The following is an 18,934-nucleotide window of genomic DNA, read 5'->3' as shown; positions in this document are numbered from 1 at the left end:
GTGGTCTTCTTGTTGACCCCCTCTCCTTGTGTGTGGCCTTCTTCCATGCGTCTATGGCTGGACCTGGTAGTCAGCCCTAAAAAAGACTGGAACCCTGCAGCCATCTGTTGGGATTGTTGTGCAGATGGGGGAGCCTCAGAATCAGAGCCAGAACTGCTGTCAATCGTATTTAGTTGAGGTCTAGTAAACGCCCTCTGCCTCCGTGGTGTCCACTGGAAGTAGGTATTGCGTTCCTCAGGGGTCAATGTCCATTTGTAGATCTTTTTGTCCTTTTATTCCTCTATAACATATTGAAGTTCTTAAAGTTAGTTATAGCATCTTTGTATTCCTTGATCTGTATGGTCAATTTGTTGAGCCAATCTTCAGATGTGTCGTTCTGCAGTATTGCAGTTTTGATTTGCTCAAATTGGATAATCTCCAATGAGCTCTGGCTTCTTCTATAACCAATTATATCAAGTCCAAAGAGCATTTGTTAAGCACTGCGCACCATTTTCTGCAGAATTCCGGATCTGATATACTGATAGTTGGGACATTTCTTATTCTGAACCCCCTCTGGATTATCTTTTTCTTATAATACTCAGATAAGTAAGTCCCGTAAAGTTGGGGATCAGTCTCTCTTTGTTTTAATTTAACATATCCAGGTATACAGAGTTGGCTGTTTCAGGCCCTGTTGTAGGGTCTGTTATGACTGTCTCAAACAGAATCCTTGCCACATCCTCCTCAGTTAGAGATAATACGTCAGCTCCTTCCACCACTGTCTGTGTTGCGTCCTGGATAGTACTGCCCACAGCTATGTCCATGCTGTCTGAGTCATACAGGTATCAACCCACATAGTTGCCAACATTTGAAAAAAAATTCCAGGGACACTTTGCAGCTATCACTTAACTGCATGAACATTTTTACCACACCCCCTGCCCTAAAGTTCCACCCACTTTGCCAAACCCACATAATTAGCATAATTTAGCTCTCCTTATTTATTATGGTGCAGATTATATATATATATATATATATATATACGGCCGACCATGATGGCCACACCACACTGAAGCTCCGACAACAAGCTGGGTGTTTTTACTGACAAAGGTCATTAACTCAACGCAGAATATAAAAATCTGACATTGGGCTAGCATGCTGGAGTACTTTCACATCTTTTAATATCTCTAATTTAACGACATGACCAAGTGACAGTTTGGAGGCCTACAGGGAGTGCAGAATTATTAGGCAAATTAGTATTTTGACCACATCATCCTCTTTATGCATGTTGTCTTACTCCAAGCTGTATAGGCTCGAAAGCCTACTACCAATTAAGCATATTAGGTGATGTGCATCTCTGTAATGAGAAGGGGTGTGGTCTAATGACATCAACACCCTATATCAGGTGTGCATAATTATTTGGCAACTTCCTTTCCATGAACTGAGAAAAGTCAAGCGTGCAGCTGCCAAGATGCCACTTGCCACCAGTTTGGCCATATTTCAGAGATGCAACATCACTGGAGTGCCCAAAAGCACAAGGTGTGCAATACTCAGAGACATGGCCAAGGTAAGAAAGGCTGAAAGACGACCACCACTGAACAAGACACACAAGCTGAAACGTCAAGACTGGGCCAAGAAATATCTCAAGACTGATTTTTCTAAGGTTTTATGGACTGATGAAATGAGAGTGAGTCTTGATGGGCCAGATGGATGGGCCCGTGGCTGGATTGGTAAAGGGCAGAGAGCTCCAGTCCGACTCAGATGCCAGCAAGGTGCAGGTGGAGTACTGGTTTGGGCTGGTATCATCAAAGATGAGCTTGTGGGGCCTTTTCGGGTTGAGGATGGAGTCAAGCTCAACTCCCAGTCCTACTGCCAGTTTCTGGAAGACACCTTCTTCAAGCAGTGGTACAGGGAGAAGTCTGCATCCTTCAAGAAAAACATGATTTTCATGCAGGACAATGCTCCATCACACGCGTCCAAGTACTCCACAGCGTGGCTGGCAAGAAAGGTTATAAAAGAAGAAAATCTAATGACATGGCCTCCTTGTTCACCTGATCTGAACCCCATTGAGAACCTGTGGTCCATCATCAAATGTGAGATTTACAAGGAGGGAAAACAGTACACCTCTCTGAACAGTGTCTGGGAGGCTGTGGTTGCTGCTGCACGCAATGTTGATGGTGAACAGATCAAAACACTGACAGAATCCATGGATGGCAGGCTTTTGAGTGTCCTTGCAAAGAAAGGTGGCTATATTGGTCACTGATTTGTTTTTGTTTTGTTTTTGAATGTCAGAAATGTATATTTGTGAGATGTTATATTGGTTTCACTGGTAAAAATAAATAATTGAAATGGGTATATATTTGTTTTTTGTTAAGTTGCCTAATAATTATGCATAGTAATAGTCACCTGCACACACAGATATCCCCCTAAAATAGCTATAACTAAAAACAAACTAAAAACTACTTCCAAAACTATTCAGCTTTGATATTAATGAGTTTTTTGGGTTAATTGAGAACATGGTTGTTGTTCAATAATAAAATTAATCCTCAAAAATACAACTTGCCTAATAATTCTGCACTCCCTGTATATACCTACGGAACTGCACCTAACATCCTGGCCGTAACTTTCCTGGCACCTCAACATCTGGCTATAAATTGTGTTGATCGGTAGGATCCAGCTGCTGAACCCAATTGTCTAAGCCAAGCCTTTTTTTTCTCACTTTCCGTGTACTGTGGCTATCAAAGCAACTACGGAGTGTATAATTCACACACCTGAATCTGCAGAGCTCCCTGATATACTCCGGAGGGTTGGGGCTCCGTTCCAAAGTAAGAACCTGATTCACAGCAGTGGATTAGGCACTTGGTGCCCTGCAGAAAAGGCATTTTTTTGATCCACAGTGAGTAGCTACTTCGCTGCATTTTTAGTATGTGACGCATCTCTCTATCATAATGGCGCCGTTTGTCTCTGTATAGAGACACTAAGACAGCACACGCTTCCCGAGTGTAATTAGGAATATAAACATTTACTGCATAAAGTTTTATTGCCTACCACTTCCAACACTTGGAAATTCAGCCATACTATATATATTTTCCCAAGTTTATCTGAGAATTGTCGTGGAACAACATCAAAAGAACTACATTAATATAGTTGTTTATTGCTCCAATTGTATTGACCCAGTAACGTCTCTTATTTATTACCTCAAAGTGATCATCTAATACATTCTATACTTATAAGTGCATAAAATACTTCATTGTGACTTTAACCTGCAATAGCATTTTTTAGATACTCTAACTGCCTGCTACACAATTTTGCGAAAAACAGTAGTATCCAGCACTGTAACCCAGGAAACAGGAGACCAGTGCAAGTAACTGCCAACTTGCAAGCAATAGTATGAAAAACAAACAAGGTGGTCTCCTTGCAAAATTCCTTATTTTATTGTGTACAAAAGGAACAGGAACAAACAAAGTCACGACGTTTCGGGGCCGTGCCCCTTAATCATGTGATCACATGATTAAGGGGCACGGCCCCGAAACGTCGTGACTTTGTTTGTTCCTGTTCCTTTTGTACACAATAAAATAAGGAATTTTGCAAGGAGACCACCTTGTTTGTTTTTCATGCTACACAATTTTGGAAAGGCATTTTCGATGGGAACTGAGATTTATTAATATCACAAGCTCTTGATCCTAGCAGGCACACACTCCCCCTCCTTTTCCCGTTGTTTAGCATAGCAACGGGCCATATCCTCCATTCCTTTTCTCAAGATCGCCCTGTGAGTGCAACTTCCCTGGGGAGTGCTGTGTACCTAGTGAGTGCATAACTAACGGATACAAGACGCTTAAAGTGTGCAGTTTTCCTTTATTTTTTTTTCTAATAACGCTACATATTATACATAATGTCACAAAGGAAATCTGCAAAAAATGATAAAATGCAGAAATCAAATCAAGGAGTCAAGGTGCAGTAACCACTTTTTTCAAACACACAGACAAAACTAAAAGTAAAAAAGACTCTGAGGCCTATTTATCATAGGTCTTGCGGATCTGATCGGACAGTGTGGATCAGGTCCGCAAGACCTCACTGAATGCGGAGAGCAATACGCTCTCCGTATTCAGCACTGCACCAGCAGGGAGGTGTCAATCAACCTGATCGTACTCGGTTGGGTTGAATTCCGGCGCTTCCTGTCTGCCTGCTCAGAGCAGGCGGACAGGGTTATGGAGCAGCGATCTTTGTGACCGCTGCTTCATAACTGCTGTTTCTGGCGAGTCTGAAGACTCGCCAGAAACACAGGCCCACATGTTCCTTACGGAGCTTGATAAATGGGCCCCTCTGAATTAACACGGCCATCTCTTGATGACAACTCATGCGACATGGTGAATATTTCTGGTTGCTCTTCTCTAATAACCCCTGGAAATAGAGATGACACTCCTATTACTTACAGAGCAATGGAAGCCCTTATTGAGAAGGTAAAGTCTTGTATCAAGGATGAATGTGTGGATTTAAAGAAAGACATTAATGACCTGGGCCATAGAGTCAACTCGTTGGAAGAGCATGAATTTGCCATATCTCAAAGAATAGCGGACCTTTCTTCTAAGGTATCACAACAACGTCAGCATATAACAGATCTTGAAGATAAACTAGAAGATTTGGAAAATCGTTCTAGTCGCAGCAACCTTAGATTTAGGGGTATTCCAGAAAGAGTATTAAATAACTAAATTCAGGAATATCTACAAGCCTTTTTTGTGGAGATGGTGAAAGATGACACAGAAGATTCACCCACTATAATCTTTGATAGGGCTCAGTGATCTCTACGCCCTAAACCATTGGCCGACTCTCCACCTAGAGACATAATTGTCCACTTTCAAAATTTTCAACAAAGAGAGGAGATCTACAACATTGCTAGGAAACAACAAGCCATAATGTTCCAAGGACATCGTATCTAAGTATTTCAAGACCTTTCAACCAGAACCCTTCAAAAACTAAGAGACTTTACAACTTTAACTACTCATCTGCGCTCATTAAAAATCCTTTATAGATTGGGATTTCCTACATCTGTGATCGCCGTGAAAAATGGTAAAAATTTTGAATGCTCTTCTTTGTCTGAAATAGACAAATTTTGTAATTTGATTAATATTTCGCTTCCTGATACAGAAGATCCTCAATTTTCCCATAAACAATCTTCAAGATAGGACAATCCCAAACCTCAAAGACGCCCTTGGTCTGAAATGCCCACTAAACAAAATAAACGTAGACAAGTTAATTTAGTTGAAAATGATTCAGAACTGCCAGGATGAGTAAATATGACTTTCTGCTTTCTTTTTCTATTCCCCTTATTTTAGTAATTTCGAGGTTGATATCTACACTAGCAAACCTAATGTTTAGGTAGGTTTATGTTCACTACCAAGTCATTGTAGTTTGCCATATATTTGGCAGGTTATGTTTATTTTCTAGTTAACCCAGAGTTATAGTTAAAGCCAGAATATTTAACTACTGTTCTTATGCCTTAGCTACACTGGATTATGTACTTGTTTACTTTACAATGTAATACTTATTTTTATGACAAAGACACTTTAAAATGTTATACTTATTTATTTCACCCATTGGTTATACTTTGACCCATCTCCAACCTATAATGTTTACTTTTATGACCAGTTGAGCTAGGTATTACAATAAATTTGCCTTATAAGCCAAGCAGTTACTAGTTAATTACCTGTAGTTATAATGCGCTAAGTTAATTCTTATTGGCCATATTTTCAGCAGGTTATATTTAACTTGGATCAATGTTAAGGCCTAATTGCTTACTCATTATGTCTTTGTTCTAGATGTGTGGAAAGGTGATAACTAAGCGCCAACTATATAATGCAACAGACCTCCAGCTCTAATAAATTGGCACCTAGTTGCCAAGGGTGGATTCAATTTTAAGATTGGATATCCGAGTGCCAAACAACGTAGGCAGGGTCTATGGGCAGATAGTCAAATACCAAAGGTAACAACAGGTTGAAATAATATGATTTAATACATAAGATAAAAAAGTTGGTACATTTAAAATTATACAACAATTAGTCATGGATCCATGTTACACTTTAAAATATATATTGAAACACTAGGAACAATTTAAAAATGCTTGTAGAACAATAAATAACAACAAAAAATATCTAACAAATAATATCTATCGCATAAACTTAAATTCTAATATGTGAATGCTAGGAGCGCTTATGCACACTCTATTTATAAAAACATTGGGTTACAATGCACAGGTGGATAGATTCCAGGTTGCTTGAAACCAGTGGGTGTGAAATGTAAGTGGCTCCAAATTGGGGTTTTGCCTATGTGTTTATCCAAAATTGTGTAAATCCTAACAGGTGGACAAAAAATGTTACAGGAATGTCTGGAACCTGAATTCAAAATATAAGACCTGAGGTTGCGCCTATGTGTTTATCCAAAAAGGGTGTAAATCCTAACAAGTGAAAAAATGTGAGAAAAATATTGCAGGGGTGTGTGAACTTTATTTTCAAAATAAACAATGAATTCAAAATAAAACGATATACAAGTGAATTTTGGACAAATCAACTAATGCAAACATAAAGCACAAATAGAACCAAAAAAAAAAAACAAAAACAAAAAAAACAACAGCACAACTTTGAAGTGTGTTCAAATGTGTTTCTGCTTGCAAACTGTGATGTGATGTGAACAAATATCTGTTATAAACACTGAATAGTGGCAAAACTTTGTGCTGTTTTTTGTTTTGTTTTGTTTTTCTGCAATATTTTTCTCACATTTTTTCACTTGTTAGGATTTACACCCTTTTTGGATAAACACATAGGCACAATCTCAGGTCTTATATTTTGAATTCAGGTTCCAGACATTCCTGTAACATTTTTTGTCCACCTGTTAGGATTTACACAATTTTGGATAAACACATAGGCAAAACCCCAATTCGGAGACACTTACATTTCACACCCACTGGTTTCAAGCAACCTGGAATCTATCCACCTGTGCATTGTAACCCATTGTTTTTATAAATAGAGTGTGCATAAGCGCTCCTAGCATTCACATATTAGAATTTAAGTTTTATGCGATAGACATTATTTGTTAGGTTTTTTTTGTTGTTATTTATTGTTAAACAAGCATTTTTAAATTGTTCCTATTGTTTCAATATATATTTTAAAGTGTAACATGGATCCATGACTAATTGTTGTATAATTTTAAATGTACCAACTTTTTTATCTTATGTATTAAATCATATTATTTCAACCTGTTGTTACCTTTGGTATTTGACTATCTGCCCATAGACCCTGCCTACGTTGTTTGTTCTAGATGTACTGTGAATTTTATATAAGTCTACCTTACAATGTATTGTTTATTTTCTTAACCAGAAATGTTAGAAATGTATATTAATTGATTTCAGCTGCTAGCTACACAGTGTTTTCTACATAGGACTTATTTGAAGCTGGAATATTTACCTTGATGGTTAGTCATATTATATGTTACAATAATTAGTTTGGTAGCCATAGATGATGCTGATTACATTTTTCTAGTCACAATGCTTTATGTTTATTTTTCTATTCGGCATACCTGTTAACCTATATTCCTATACACCCTAAAATTGAGTGTTATTGTGCTCTAACATTAGTTGGTCACTTTTAGGGCATAAGAGCTCTGCTGATTTTTTGTACCTTTTTATTTAAACAAAAAAAAAAAACGATATGCATGCACCCAGCTTGTTATATAGCTCCTCATACAACAGCTCTTACCAGGATTTGTGCGATCTTTACTCAAACAATTCTTGAAATATTTAAACTCAGATTATTTTTCTTCCCCTTTTTGTTTTCCTCTTCCTGATTTCTCTATTTGTTTTAAATACTCCCCTGATACCCACCAACCAAATATTCTGAATCATTTTATATATTGCTCTGCCTATTAGCATTTTCTAGTCCATAACAGACATGACAACACATCCTAGAGTAGGCTCACTTGTCATAGCGAGCCAAAATGTCAAAGGCTTTTTATCTGCGGAAAAACGATCTATAGCCTACTATGATTTTTATAAAAAAGAGATAGATATTGTTATGATACAGGAAACCCATTTTTAAAAACTTAATGAACCCACACTATCCACAAGATATTATGATCAACACTTCTTCAGCTCAGGTCCCTATAGGAAAAACTGAGTTTGTATATCTCTTAAACGTAATACCCCCTTTGAGCTCCTACAAAAGTATGCTGATAAAGAAGGCAAAATTTTGATCCTAGTTGAACTATGCTATGGAAGTCCGATCACATTAGCAAATATTTATGCTCCAAATAAACCTACTCCCTTTTTCTTTAGGTCTCTGGTCAACAAATTACTAGATATTTCTAAAGGCCCAATTATATTAGGAGGAGATTTTAATATCCCCATTAATCCAGTATTAGATACTTCTGCTGAGAAATAATACCTTTGTAACAACTTAGTGAAGAATAATTGTGCAACCCTACAATCTATCACTTTATTTGATACCTGGAGGACCGTTCACACAACTCGGAAAGATTATACTTTTTTCTCGCACCCACAACATTCATACTCTAGGTTGGACTATATCTTTTGTGATCAATCATTTCTGACAAATCTCATTCATTCTAAAATATCCCACACGTCTTGGTCTGACCATGGTATGGTCATCACAACCTTTAATTGGTCCACTAAATCACAAAATACATTCAATTGGAGACTAAATGACTCCATCCTCACAAATCAAGAAACAATAGATGAAATAGTAAAATTCACTGATGAATATTTTCTCATCAACAAACATGAGGATACATCTGCTGCAAAAAATTGGGAGGCATATAAATGCTATATTCAAGGTGTGCTAATAAAACACAATGCCAAACAGCAGAAACTTAGATCTGCTCAATTTACTTCCCTAACAAAAGATCTAGAAAACCCTGAAATCTATTCATAAATTAGATCCGACATCCACCCAAAAATATTCTAACTTAACTGTAACAAGAGACAACCTTAATAAATTTCTAATACAAACTGCTTACTACCAAAGCAAAATTTTTCATAGAGAGTAATAAAGCAGGACGTTTATTGGCTAGATCTCTTAAAAAACAAAAATATACTACATTTATTAGATCTCTTACACATACATCAGGCAAGTCCATTACCAAAAATGAGGATATTGCAGATGCTTTTGTCTCTTATTATTCTAAACTCTACAACCTTAATCCAAATTTAGCTCCTGATAAAATTAGTAGTATAGAAACGTATCTAGCTGCACTGAAAACCCCATCAATCTCAGATGATGATAGACAACTTTTAGACTCCCCTATAACATTGCAAGAAATCAAAACCACAATAAATGCACTTCCAAATGGTAAGTCCCCTGTTCCGGATGGTCTCACAGAAATTTTTTATCAGATTCTACAGGCTCAATTATGTTCACATTTATATACACTCTTCACCTCCATAGATCAGGGCAATGCTTTTTCCCAACCTTTGTTGGAAGCCCTAATTACGGTCATTCCAAAACAAGATAAATCAAGAGACCAAGTTGGAAACTATAGACCAATAACGCTTATAAATATTGATATAAAGATATATGCCAAAATACTCACAAATCGCATGAACACAATCTTACCAAAAATAGTACATCCGGATCAGGTGGGATTTGTTAAAGGTAGAGAGGCAAAAGATAATACAATCAGAGTACTTCACTCTTTACAAAATGCTTCTGATAATAATACTCCTCTCACTCTTCTTTCCACTGATGCGGAAAAAGCTTTCGACAGGGTGGACTGGCATTTTATGTAGAAAACTCTGTCAAAATTTTTCTTCTCAAACACGTTTCCAATGGTACGCGTCAAGGCTGCCCGCTTTCGCCTTTTCTATTTGCCCTTACTGTAGAGATATTAGCAATACAGATCAGAAATAACCCTTATATTCAAGGTGTACAATATGACAATCTTACTCAAAAATGCCTCCTATTTGCAGACAATGTGATCCTTACTCTTCACCATCCACAACATTGCCTGCATTAATACAGACTTTAGAAAATTATAAACAAATCTCCAAATCCTCCATTAACATGGAGAAGTCTGGGCTGATACCAATCAACCTAGCACTACAAGATATAGATTTTATAGCCCATAATACCGACTTTGCTATCACAGATAAGTTTAAATATTTGGGTCTCATAATTCCATAAAATGCTCAAGATCTTTATCATGATAATTTTATTCTTCTCCAAACTACCATAAAAAAGAACCTTCTAGAGACCTGGCACAAACAAGGTCAGAGTGGCTCAATATACCTTATACGTCAGTAAAGAGGATGGAGGACCTAATGTCCCTAACATGAACTATTACAGAGCAGCACATTTTTCGAGAATAATATCTTGGAATCTTGCAAGTCCATCTAATTTGTGGAAACAGATTGAAAGTTCTTTGTCCCATGTTAAATATATGAGCTATATGAACTGGCTACCTAAATCAGCCAAACCACAAACATTGCAGCGTAATAGATATATTAAGGGCACTCTAGATGTTTGGGATTATGTAATTACCCGAATTAAAGGGGTGTCTACCCCAATATCTCCTTTGACCCCGTTGTTGAACAACCGCTTATTTATTCACCATGGCTCCTTCATTCTCACTAATGTGATTGAAAACCTACAGAAACTACCTATATATTTAATCCCAGATTCTGTCGGTGTTAAGGACAGACTCTTATTAAATGAAGAATTAGGATCGCCATTCCATAATTGGTACTCATATTTGCAAATTAGATATGCAATAAACAATAACTCTTATAAGCAAGACAGTTGTGCATTATCTTTCTATGACATATACAGGGAGTGCAGAATTATTAGGCAAGTTGTATTTTTGAGGATTAATTTTATTATTGAACAACAACCATGTTCTCAATGAACCCAAAAAACTCATTAATATCAATGCTGAATCATTTTCGAAGTAGTTTTTTGTTTGTTTTTAGTTGTATCTATTTTAGGGGGATATCTGTGTGTGCAGGTGACTATTACTGTGCATAATTATTAGGCAACTTAACAAAAAACAAATATATACCCATTTCAATTATTTATTTTTACCAGTGAAACCAATATAACATCTCAACATTCACAAATATACATTTCTGACATTCAAAAACAAAACAAAAACAAATCAGTGACCAATATAGCCACCTTTCTTTGCAAGGACACTCAAAAGCCTGCCATCCATGGATTCTGTCAGTGTTTTGATCTGTTCACCATCAACATTGCGTGCAGCAGCAACCACAGCCTCCCAGACACTGTTTAGAGAGGTGTACTGTTTTCCCTCCTTGTAAATCTCACATTTGATGATGGACCACAGGTTCTCAATGGGGTTTAGATCAGGTGAACAAGGAGGCCATGTCATTAGATTTTCTTCTTTTATACCCTTTCTTGCCAGCCACGCTGTGGAGTACTTGGACGCGTGTGATGGAGCATTGTCCTGCATGAAAATCATGTTTTTCTTGAAGGATGCAGACTTCTTCCTGTACCACTGCTTGAAGAAGGTGTCTTCCAGAAACTGGCAGTAGGACTGGGAGTTGAGCTTGACTCCATCCTCAACCCGAAAAGGCCCCACAAGCTCATCTTTGATGATACCAGCCCAAACCAGTACTCCACCTCCACCTTGCTGGCGTCTGAGTCGGACTGGAGCTCTCTGCCCTTTACCAATCCAGCCACGGCCCATCCATCTGGCCCATCAAGACTCACTCTCATTTCATCAGTCCATAAAACCTTAGAAAAATCAGTCTTGAGATATTTCTTGGCCCAGTCTTGACGTTTCAGCTTGTGTGTCTTGTTCAGTGGTGGTCGTCTTTCAGCCTTTCTTACCTTGGCCATGTCTCTGAGTATTGCACACCTTGTGCTTTTGGGCACTCCAGTGATGTTGCAGCTCTGAAATATGGCCAAACTGGTGGCAAGTGGCATCTTGGCAGCTGCACGCTTGACTTTTCTCAGTTCATGGGCAGTTATTTTGCACCTTGGTTTTTCCACACGCTTCTTGCGACCCTGTTGACTATTTTGAATGAAACACTTGATTGTTTGATGATCACGCTTCAGAAGCTTTGCAATTTTAAGAGTGCTGCATCCCTCTGCAAGATATCTCACTATTTTTGACTTTTCTGAGCCTTTCAAGTCCTTCTTTTGACCCATTTTGCCAAAGGAAAGAAAGTTGCCTAATAATTATGCACACCTGATATAGGGTGTTGATGTCATTAGACCACACCCCTTCTCATTACAGAGATGCACATCACCTAATATGCTTAATTGGTAGTAGGCTTTCGAGCCTATACAGCTTGGAGTAAGACAACATGCATAAAGAGGATGATGTGGTCAAAATACTCATTTGCCTAATAATTCTGCACTCCCTGTATAATACTCAGGGGCTCCTTCCCTGAAAAACAACCTGCATATTTGCTGCAATGGAATGAAGAGTTACTGTGCAATTTAAATGATGATGACTAGAAACGGTGTTTAAATTGGTCCACTCTTCCTCTACTTCTTTAACTATGTCTAAATTGAATTACAAAATACTTGCCCGGTGGTATTTAACACCTCACCGTCTTCGAAACATCTATCCAAACGCTTCTTCTAGTTGTTGAAAGAGATGTAGAGAGATAAGTACTATGAGCCCTATTTGGTGGTCTTGCCCCAACATTACTACCTTTTGGTTGCAAATAGGACAAAGTATGAACTGCATTTTAGGCACGACTATTTCTCTCAACTCGCATATCATCCTCCTTAACCATACACCACGTCTTAACTGTGTATATTGTAAAAGATTGCTTCATATAATGTTAACTTGTGCCAAGAGATTAATTCCAAGACTATGAAAGACACAACAGATCCCTACTTTTTCTCAATGGGTCTCGGAAGTAGACCATATTCTCACACTTGAGAGAATGCATTATTGTTATATAGGCAAACAAGATTTCATATTATTTTTGTTGGATCAAACACTATACAATAATGTATAGAACAGTTAGACAACTTGGTAATGATAAAAACTAGTACTCAATTTGTTTGAATTATTATGTTCTAAAAATGTTCATGTTTCGATGAACATTTATATTTACAGATATATAACAGTTATGAGAAATTGAGATTAATGATACAGGATATTTTTTTTGCATACCCTTCCCATTTCCCTTTCCTAATCCCATATTTATATTTATGTTATTGTCTAAGCATTTTACTCCATGACAAAAAATGTGGGTTGTCTTATTGGTACAAAAGTGTATTTCTTTAAAAATGTTTAATGATTGATACTATATGTTACATTATTGTGAAAACTATTTACCCAATAAAAAACATCTGAATGAAAAAAAAAAGTTATAACTTGGATGAAGAACGGACCTGTGTGGTGCTTAAAGTGTGTTCTATATTTATTAAACCATTAAAATGCATCATCTTCACTGTGTCTGTCTACAGTTGGAGATAGGAGAACAAAGCTGTAGGTGTCCCAAGCTGAGACCTTAAATGTGCAGATGTGTATGTTTTTCATCATTGCCTCCCTCTTCCTTGATATTATGTATATTTTAACTAGTGAATGTACCTGGTAATCTTAAAAGGACAGTTAAGTCAACATTATCTATAAGTTTAATGATTCAGACAGCATGCAATAAAAAAAAAAAACTTTCCAATTTACTAATATTATCTAATTTGTTTAGTTTTATGGTATCCATTACTGAAAAGCATTACTAGGTAGGTTCGGGAGCAACAATGCACTACTGGGAGCTAGCTGTTGATTGGTGGCTGCAATTATATATGCCTCTTGTCATTGGCTCACCCCATGTAGCCATCTAACTCCCAGTAGTGCATTGCTGCACCTTTACCAAAAAGAATAAAGAAAATGTGATAGTATAAGTAAATTGGAAAGTTGTTGAAATTGGTATTGGGTTTATGTCCCTTTAAAAGGCATTTATAATATTAAATTGCACTATTTTAGCGCCAATTGAGCTACAGTAATAGCATAGCAGCATATTACTACACCAGTATTTTTCACACCTGTGCACACCTAAACGTGTACTAACACTCAAGCTGAGTGATTTATTAATGACATATCTAACCAGGGAATTCCAACTGTAAAGAAATTCACCAATTTATTTATTTTTTGCCAAACATAAGCAAAAAGGCATTTGATACCATTTGCATGGCACTGCTTTGTTTTTGTTATTTCTAACAGGTTGCAGTTTAAATATATATATATATATATACACATGTAAAACAGACAAGCACTCCAGATAACAGGATACCAATGCCTGGGGTGCAATAGAAAGGGTAGAACAAGCAAAAAAGAGAGAGTGCACTCGCCAGGACTTTTTTTTTAGAAATTTAATTCCTAAGAAGAACATCTTAAATTTCTAAAAAAGTCCTGGCGAGTGCACTCTCTCTTTTTTGCACACACACACACACATATATATATATTTGACAACTTCAATTAATTGAAGTAATTTGTGAGACAGCAGTTTGAAACTAGAGAACTAGCAATCATATAATAACCAAAGGAAAGACATTTCTATTGAACATGTAATCAATGCGTTTCTGTAATGTGTCTACGATTTAATGCTAATACTAGCTGTAGGCACAAGAGACCATTAAATAGTCATAACTGTGCCACAGACATAACACGCCCCTTAGCACCACTTGTAATTTAGCCCATTGTGTTTGTTGATTACTGTAATTTAGATGAACATCAAAGCAGATTTTAAGCCAAATTTATACATAAATGCAGTCATTTTTAAAAGGTTCACATTTGTTTTCTTGCCACTGAAGCATTGCATGATGAGTTCTGTTGTATTTATACATTGTGCTTTGTATTTTATATCACTTTACACTTCAGATTAGGTTTTACTACATTTAAACTTTGCATTTTGTATTTTATTTTGTATACAGCAGTGTATTTTGGGCCAGATTATAAGTTGTGTGCTATTTAGCACTTTCACTCACAAACACCGCCAGAAGTACTTTGAACATGTGCGGTTTAACGTGATTATTATAAGTTGAAAGTTAAATGTTTGTGCGCGAGGGAAATCCAAGGCACAGTAACTTCAGGACTTTGCATATATTGCGACCGCACTAACTTCTCCCCATACAATTTAATGGAGTGCACAAACTAGAAAAAACAACAACGCTTTTCGCTTGCTCGCTATCTATACCTATATATCTATATGTGTATATATATATATATATATATATATATATATATATATATATATATATATATATGAATATCTATTTAAAAATACATAGAAAATTTCCCCCATGTGTAGAACATTGGAATGTAAACTATTTATAGTACATACACAGTAAAACACATTATAAAAATATTAAAATTGATTCAAAATAAGTTTTCATGTTTCTAGGTATTTGACTGGAAAGGGCTCCAAAATATATATTAATATGTATATATGCGTATACATGTGTATATATGTGTTTATATGTATATATATACACAGTGCTGCGGAATATGTTGGCGCTATATAAAGTATAATAATAATAATATATATGTATATACATATATACAAATATGTTTTCTGAAATGTTTTCACTACAATTTAACTTACCTTTCCATCTAGTTATTTGTCAGTTAAATAAGTCTATAGTAAAATTTTGAGCAAACTTCCCCTGCATACAGCTGGTGAGATAAATCAGTGAGATCAGCTTGTGTAAACTGCTTACAGCGTTTCAGGAGAATTGTGAGAGAGCTTAAGACATACCCTGGGAACTCCCCTGTTCAGTCCAGGAAACTGCCTTGTACCTCCCACTTTCTGAATCTGTGTTTTATTTTACAATAGAGAAAATACAAAGTGCAATGTATAAGGTAAAAGATACACAGAAATATACAAAGTATGATCCTAATTTGTTAACATAACAGACACATGTACCCAGTAACAGAAACTTTCAAAACAAAATCAGAATTTGTGAAATCACTGCTGTAGCTAATTCTAAATGCATTAAAAGACAAAATAGAAAGTGCAAAGTTTAAATGTAATAATACTGAAAGGATCCAATCTGAAGTTTAAATTAATATAAAATACAAAGCGCAAAGTGTAATTGTAACAAAACTCATGTCATGCAGTGCTAGATTTATATATTTATATACTGGGCTTGTGTCTCCTTCATATATAGAAACACAGGGAACACTCCTTAGACAAGTATAACAAAATCTGCCTGTCTAGAATCTTGTCAGAGATCTCGCAGTGCTGGAGGGGCATTTTATATAATCTCATATCAGCAGAGAGCATTATGGGAGGCATCTCTTATCTCTCTGGGACTTCCAGGATCTGCCTTTTTTTTATAGAATTCTGTGAGTTCAGCCCCTGTGAACTAGAGAATCTTTCATCTTCAGGCCGTCAGTGAGTTAAAGGGACAGGAAAATAAAATATAAACGTCAGACAGAGCAGCGGTTTTAACAGACTTTGCAGTTTGCTTCTTTTATCAAGTTTACATCGTTCTCTTGATACTTTTGTTCAGCATATCTAGGTAGGCTCGGGTGCAGCAGTGCACTACTGAGAGCTAGCTGCTGATTGGTCACTTTGCACATATGCCTCTTGTCATTGGCTCACCAGATGTGCTCAGCTAGCTCCCATAGTGCATTGCTGCTCTGGTGCCGGCTCTTACAATGTGACCGCCATCTGTGACTGGAGGCAGCACAAGCGCACAACTTCCTTCTATATAGGCCAAAGGCATAAAATGAGTCTAATCAACCATGAGATACCCAGTAGGACATCAATATCCTGTTCATTATAACTTCTTGTCATGTGACTTAGTCTTTCTGAGATTTATTTTGTCCTTTAATGTGTTTGCTGTATCTTGCTGTATACCCCAAAACCAACAGCACTGATTAACCTCATCCTTGCCAGAGAGCTGCAGCACATTGTTCCTGGCACTAAGAAACATAACTAGTTACACAGCTCAGATCTGGGAGTGGATAAGCAGCGTTATTTACCTTTTAAGATGTAATCAGTTAACAACATTGGCACCTTTTCACTGTCTTCTTTCATGGCAAAAAGAACTGAGGAAAAGGAAAATGATATTAAAAAATCAAAATGTACAAACAATGTACTTATATTTAGCTGTTACACACACTTGAACCTATAGGTACCTATATCTGCACTTACTGGGTACAACCACCTGCACCTAATGGTACATATATCTGCACTCACTGGGTACAACCACCTGCACCTAAAGGTACATAAATCTGCACTCACTGGGTACAACCACCTGCACCTAAAGGTACATATATCTGCACTCACTGGGTACAACCACCTACACCTAAAGGTACATATATCTGCACTCACTGGTACAACCACCTACACCTAAAGGTACATATATCTGCACTCACTGGGTACAACCACCTGCACCTAAAGGTACATATATCTGCACTTACTGGGTACAACCACCTGCACCTAAAGGTACATATATCTGCACTCACTGGGTACAACCACCTACACCTAAAGGTACATAAATCTGCACTCATTGGGTATAACCACCTGCACTCACTGGGTACACACACCTGCACTTACTGGGTACAGATACATTCACTCACTGGGTACACACACCTGCACCTATAGGTGCATAAATCTGCACTCACTAGGTACAAACACCTGTACTTATTGGGTACACATACCTGCACTAACTGGGTACACATACCTGCACTCACTGGGTACACATACCTGCACTCACTGGGTACACATACCTGCACTCACTGGGTACACACACCTGCACCTATAGGTACATAAATCTGCACTCACTGGGTACACACACCTGCACCTATAGGTACATAAATCTGCACTCACTGGGTAAATACACCTGCACTCACTGGGTACACACACCTGCACTCACTGGATACACACACCTGCACTCACTGGGTACACATACTGTCACCTATAGGTACATACATCTGCACTCACTGGGTACACACACCTGCACTCGCTGGTTACACACACCTGCACCTATAGGTGCATAAATCTGCACTCACTGGGTACACACACCTGCACTCACTGGGTACACACACCTGCACCTATAGGTACATAAATCTGCACTCACTGGGTAAATACACCTGCACTCACTGGGTACACACACCTGCACTCACTGGATACACACACCTGCACTCACTGGGTACACATACTGTCACCTATAGGTACATACATCTGCACTCACTGGGTACACACACCTGCACTCGCTGGTTACACACACCTGCACCTATAGGTGCATAAATCTGCACTCACTGGGTACACACACCTGCACTGACTGGGTACACACACCTGCACCTATAGGTACATAAATCTGCACTCACTGGGTACACACACCTACACCTATAGGTACATAAATCTGCACTCACTGGGTAAATACACCTGCAGTCACTGTATACACACACCTGCACTCACTGGGTACACATACCGGCACCTATAGGTACATACATCTGCACTCACTGGGTACACACACCTGCACTCGCTGGTTACACACACCTGCACCTATAGGTGCATAAATCTGCACTCACTGGGTACACACATCTGCACTCACTGGGTACACATACCGGCACCTATAGGTACATACATCTGCACTCACTGGGTACACACACCTGCACTCGCTGGTTACACACACCTGCACCTATAGGTGTATAAATCTGCACTCACTGGGTACACACACCTGCACTCACTGGGTACACACATCTGCACTCACTGGGTACACATACCGGCACCTATAGGTACATACATCTGAACTCACTGGGTACACACACCTGCACTCGCTGGTTACACACACATTTTATATAATCTCATATCAGCAGAGAGCATTATGGGAGGCATCTCTTATCTCTCTGGGACTTCCAGGATCTGCCTTTTTTTTTATAGAATTCTGTGAGTTCAGCCCCTGTGAACTAGAGAATCTTTCATCTTCAGGCCGTCAGTGAGTTAAAGGGACAGGAAAATAAAATA

At 37.8% G+C, this 18,934-nt stretch overlaps 1 protein-coding gene across 4 annotated transcripts in view; it reads right to left on the bottom strand.

Moving 5' to 3' along the window:
• The window catches only part of FEZ1 (fasciculation and elongation protein zeta 1), a 150,105-nt gene that overhangs the window by 10,053 nt on the left and 121,118 nt on the right, over nt 1–18,934 (bottom strand). For 3 of the 4 annotated variants that reach the window (XM_053691413.1, XM_053691414.1, XM_053691416.1), the window contains one exon: nt 16,945–17,010. The exons of the other annotated variant lie outside the window; for it this stretch is intronic. In XM_053691413.1, the coding sequence (XP_053547388.1) occupies nt 16,945–17,010 (66 nt within the window). The remainder of the gene's footprint in view (nt 1–16,944; nt 17,011–18,934) is intronic. 4 annotated transcript variants of the gene reach the window in all.

The sequence above is a fragment of the Bombina bombina genome, chromosome 8 (genome assembly GCF_027579735.1).
Source record: "Bombina bombina isolate aBomBom1 chromosome 8, aBomBom1.pri, whole genome shotgun sequence".
NCBI lineage: Eukaryota > Metazoa > Chordata > Amphibia > Anura > Bombinatoridae > Bombina > Bombina bombina.
The sequence above is the reverse complement of the archived record's forward strand: the minus strand, read 5'-3'. Positions and strand labels throughout refer to the sequence as shown.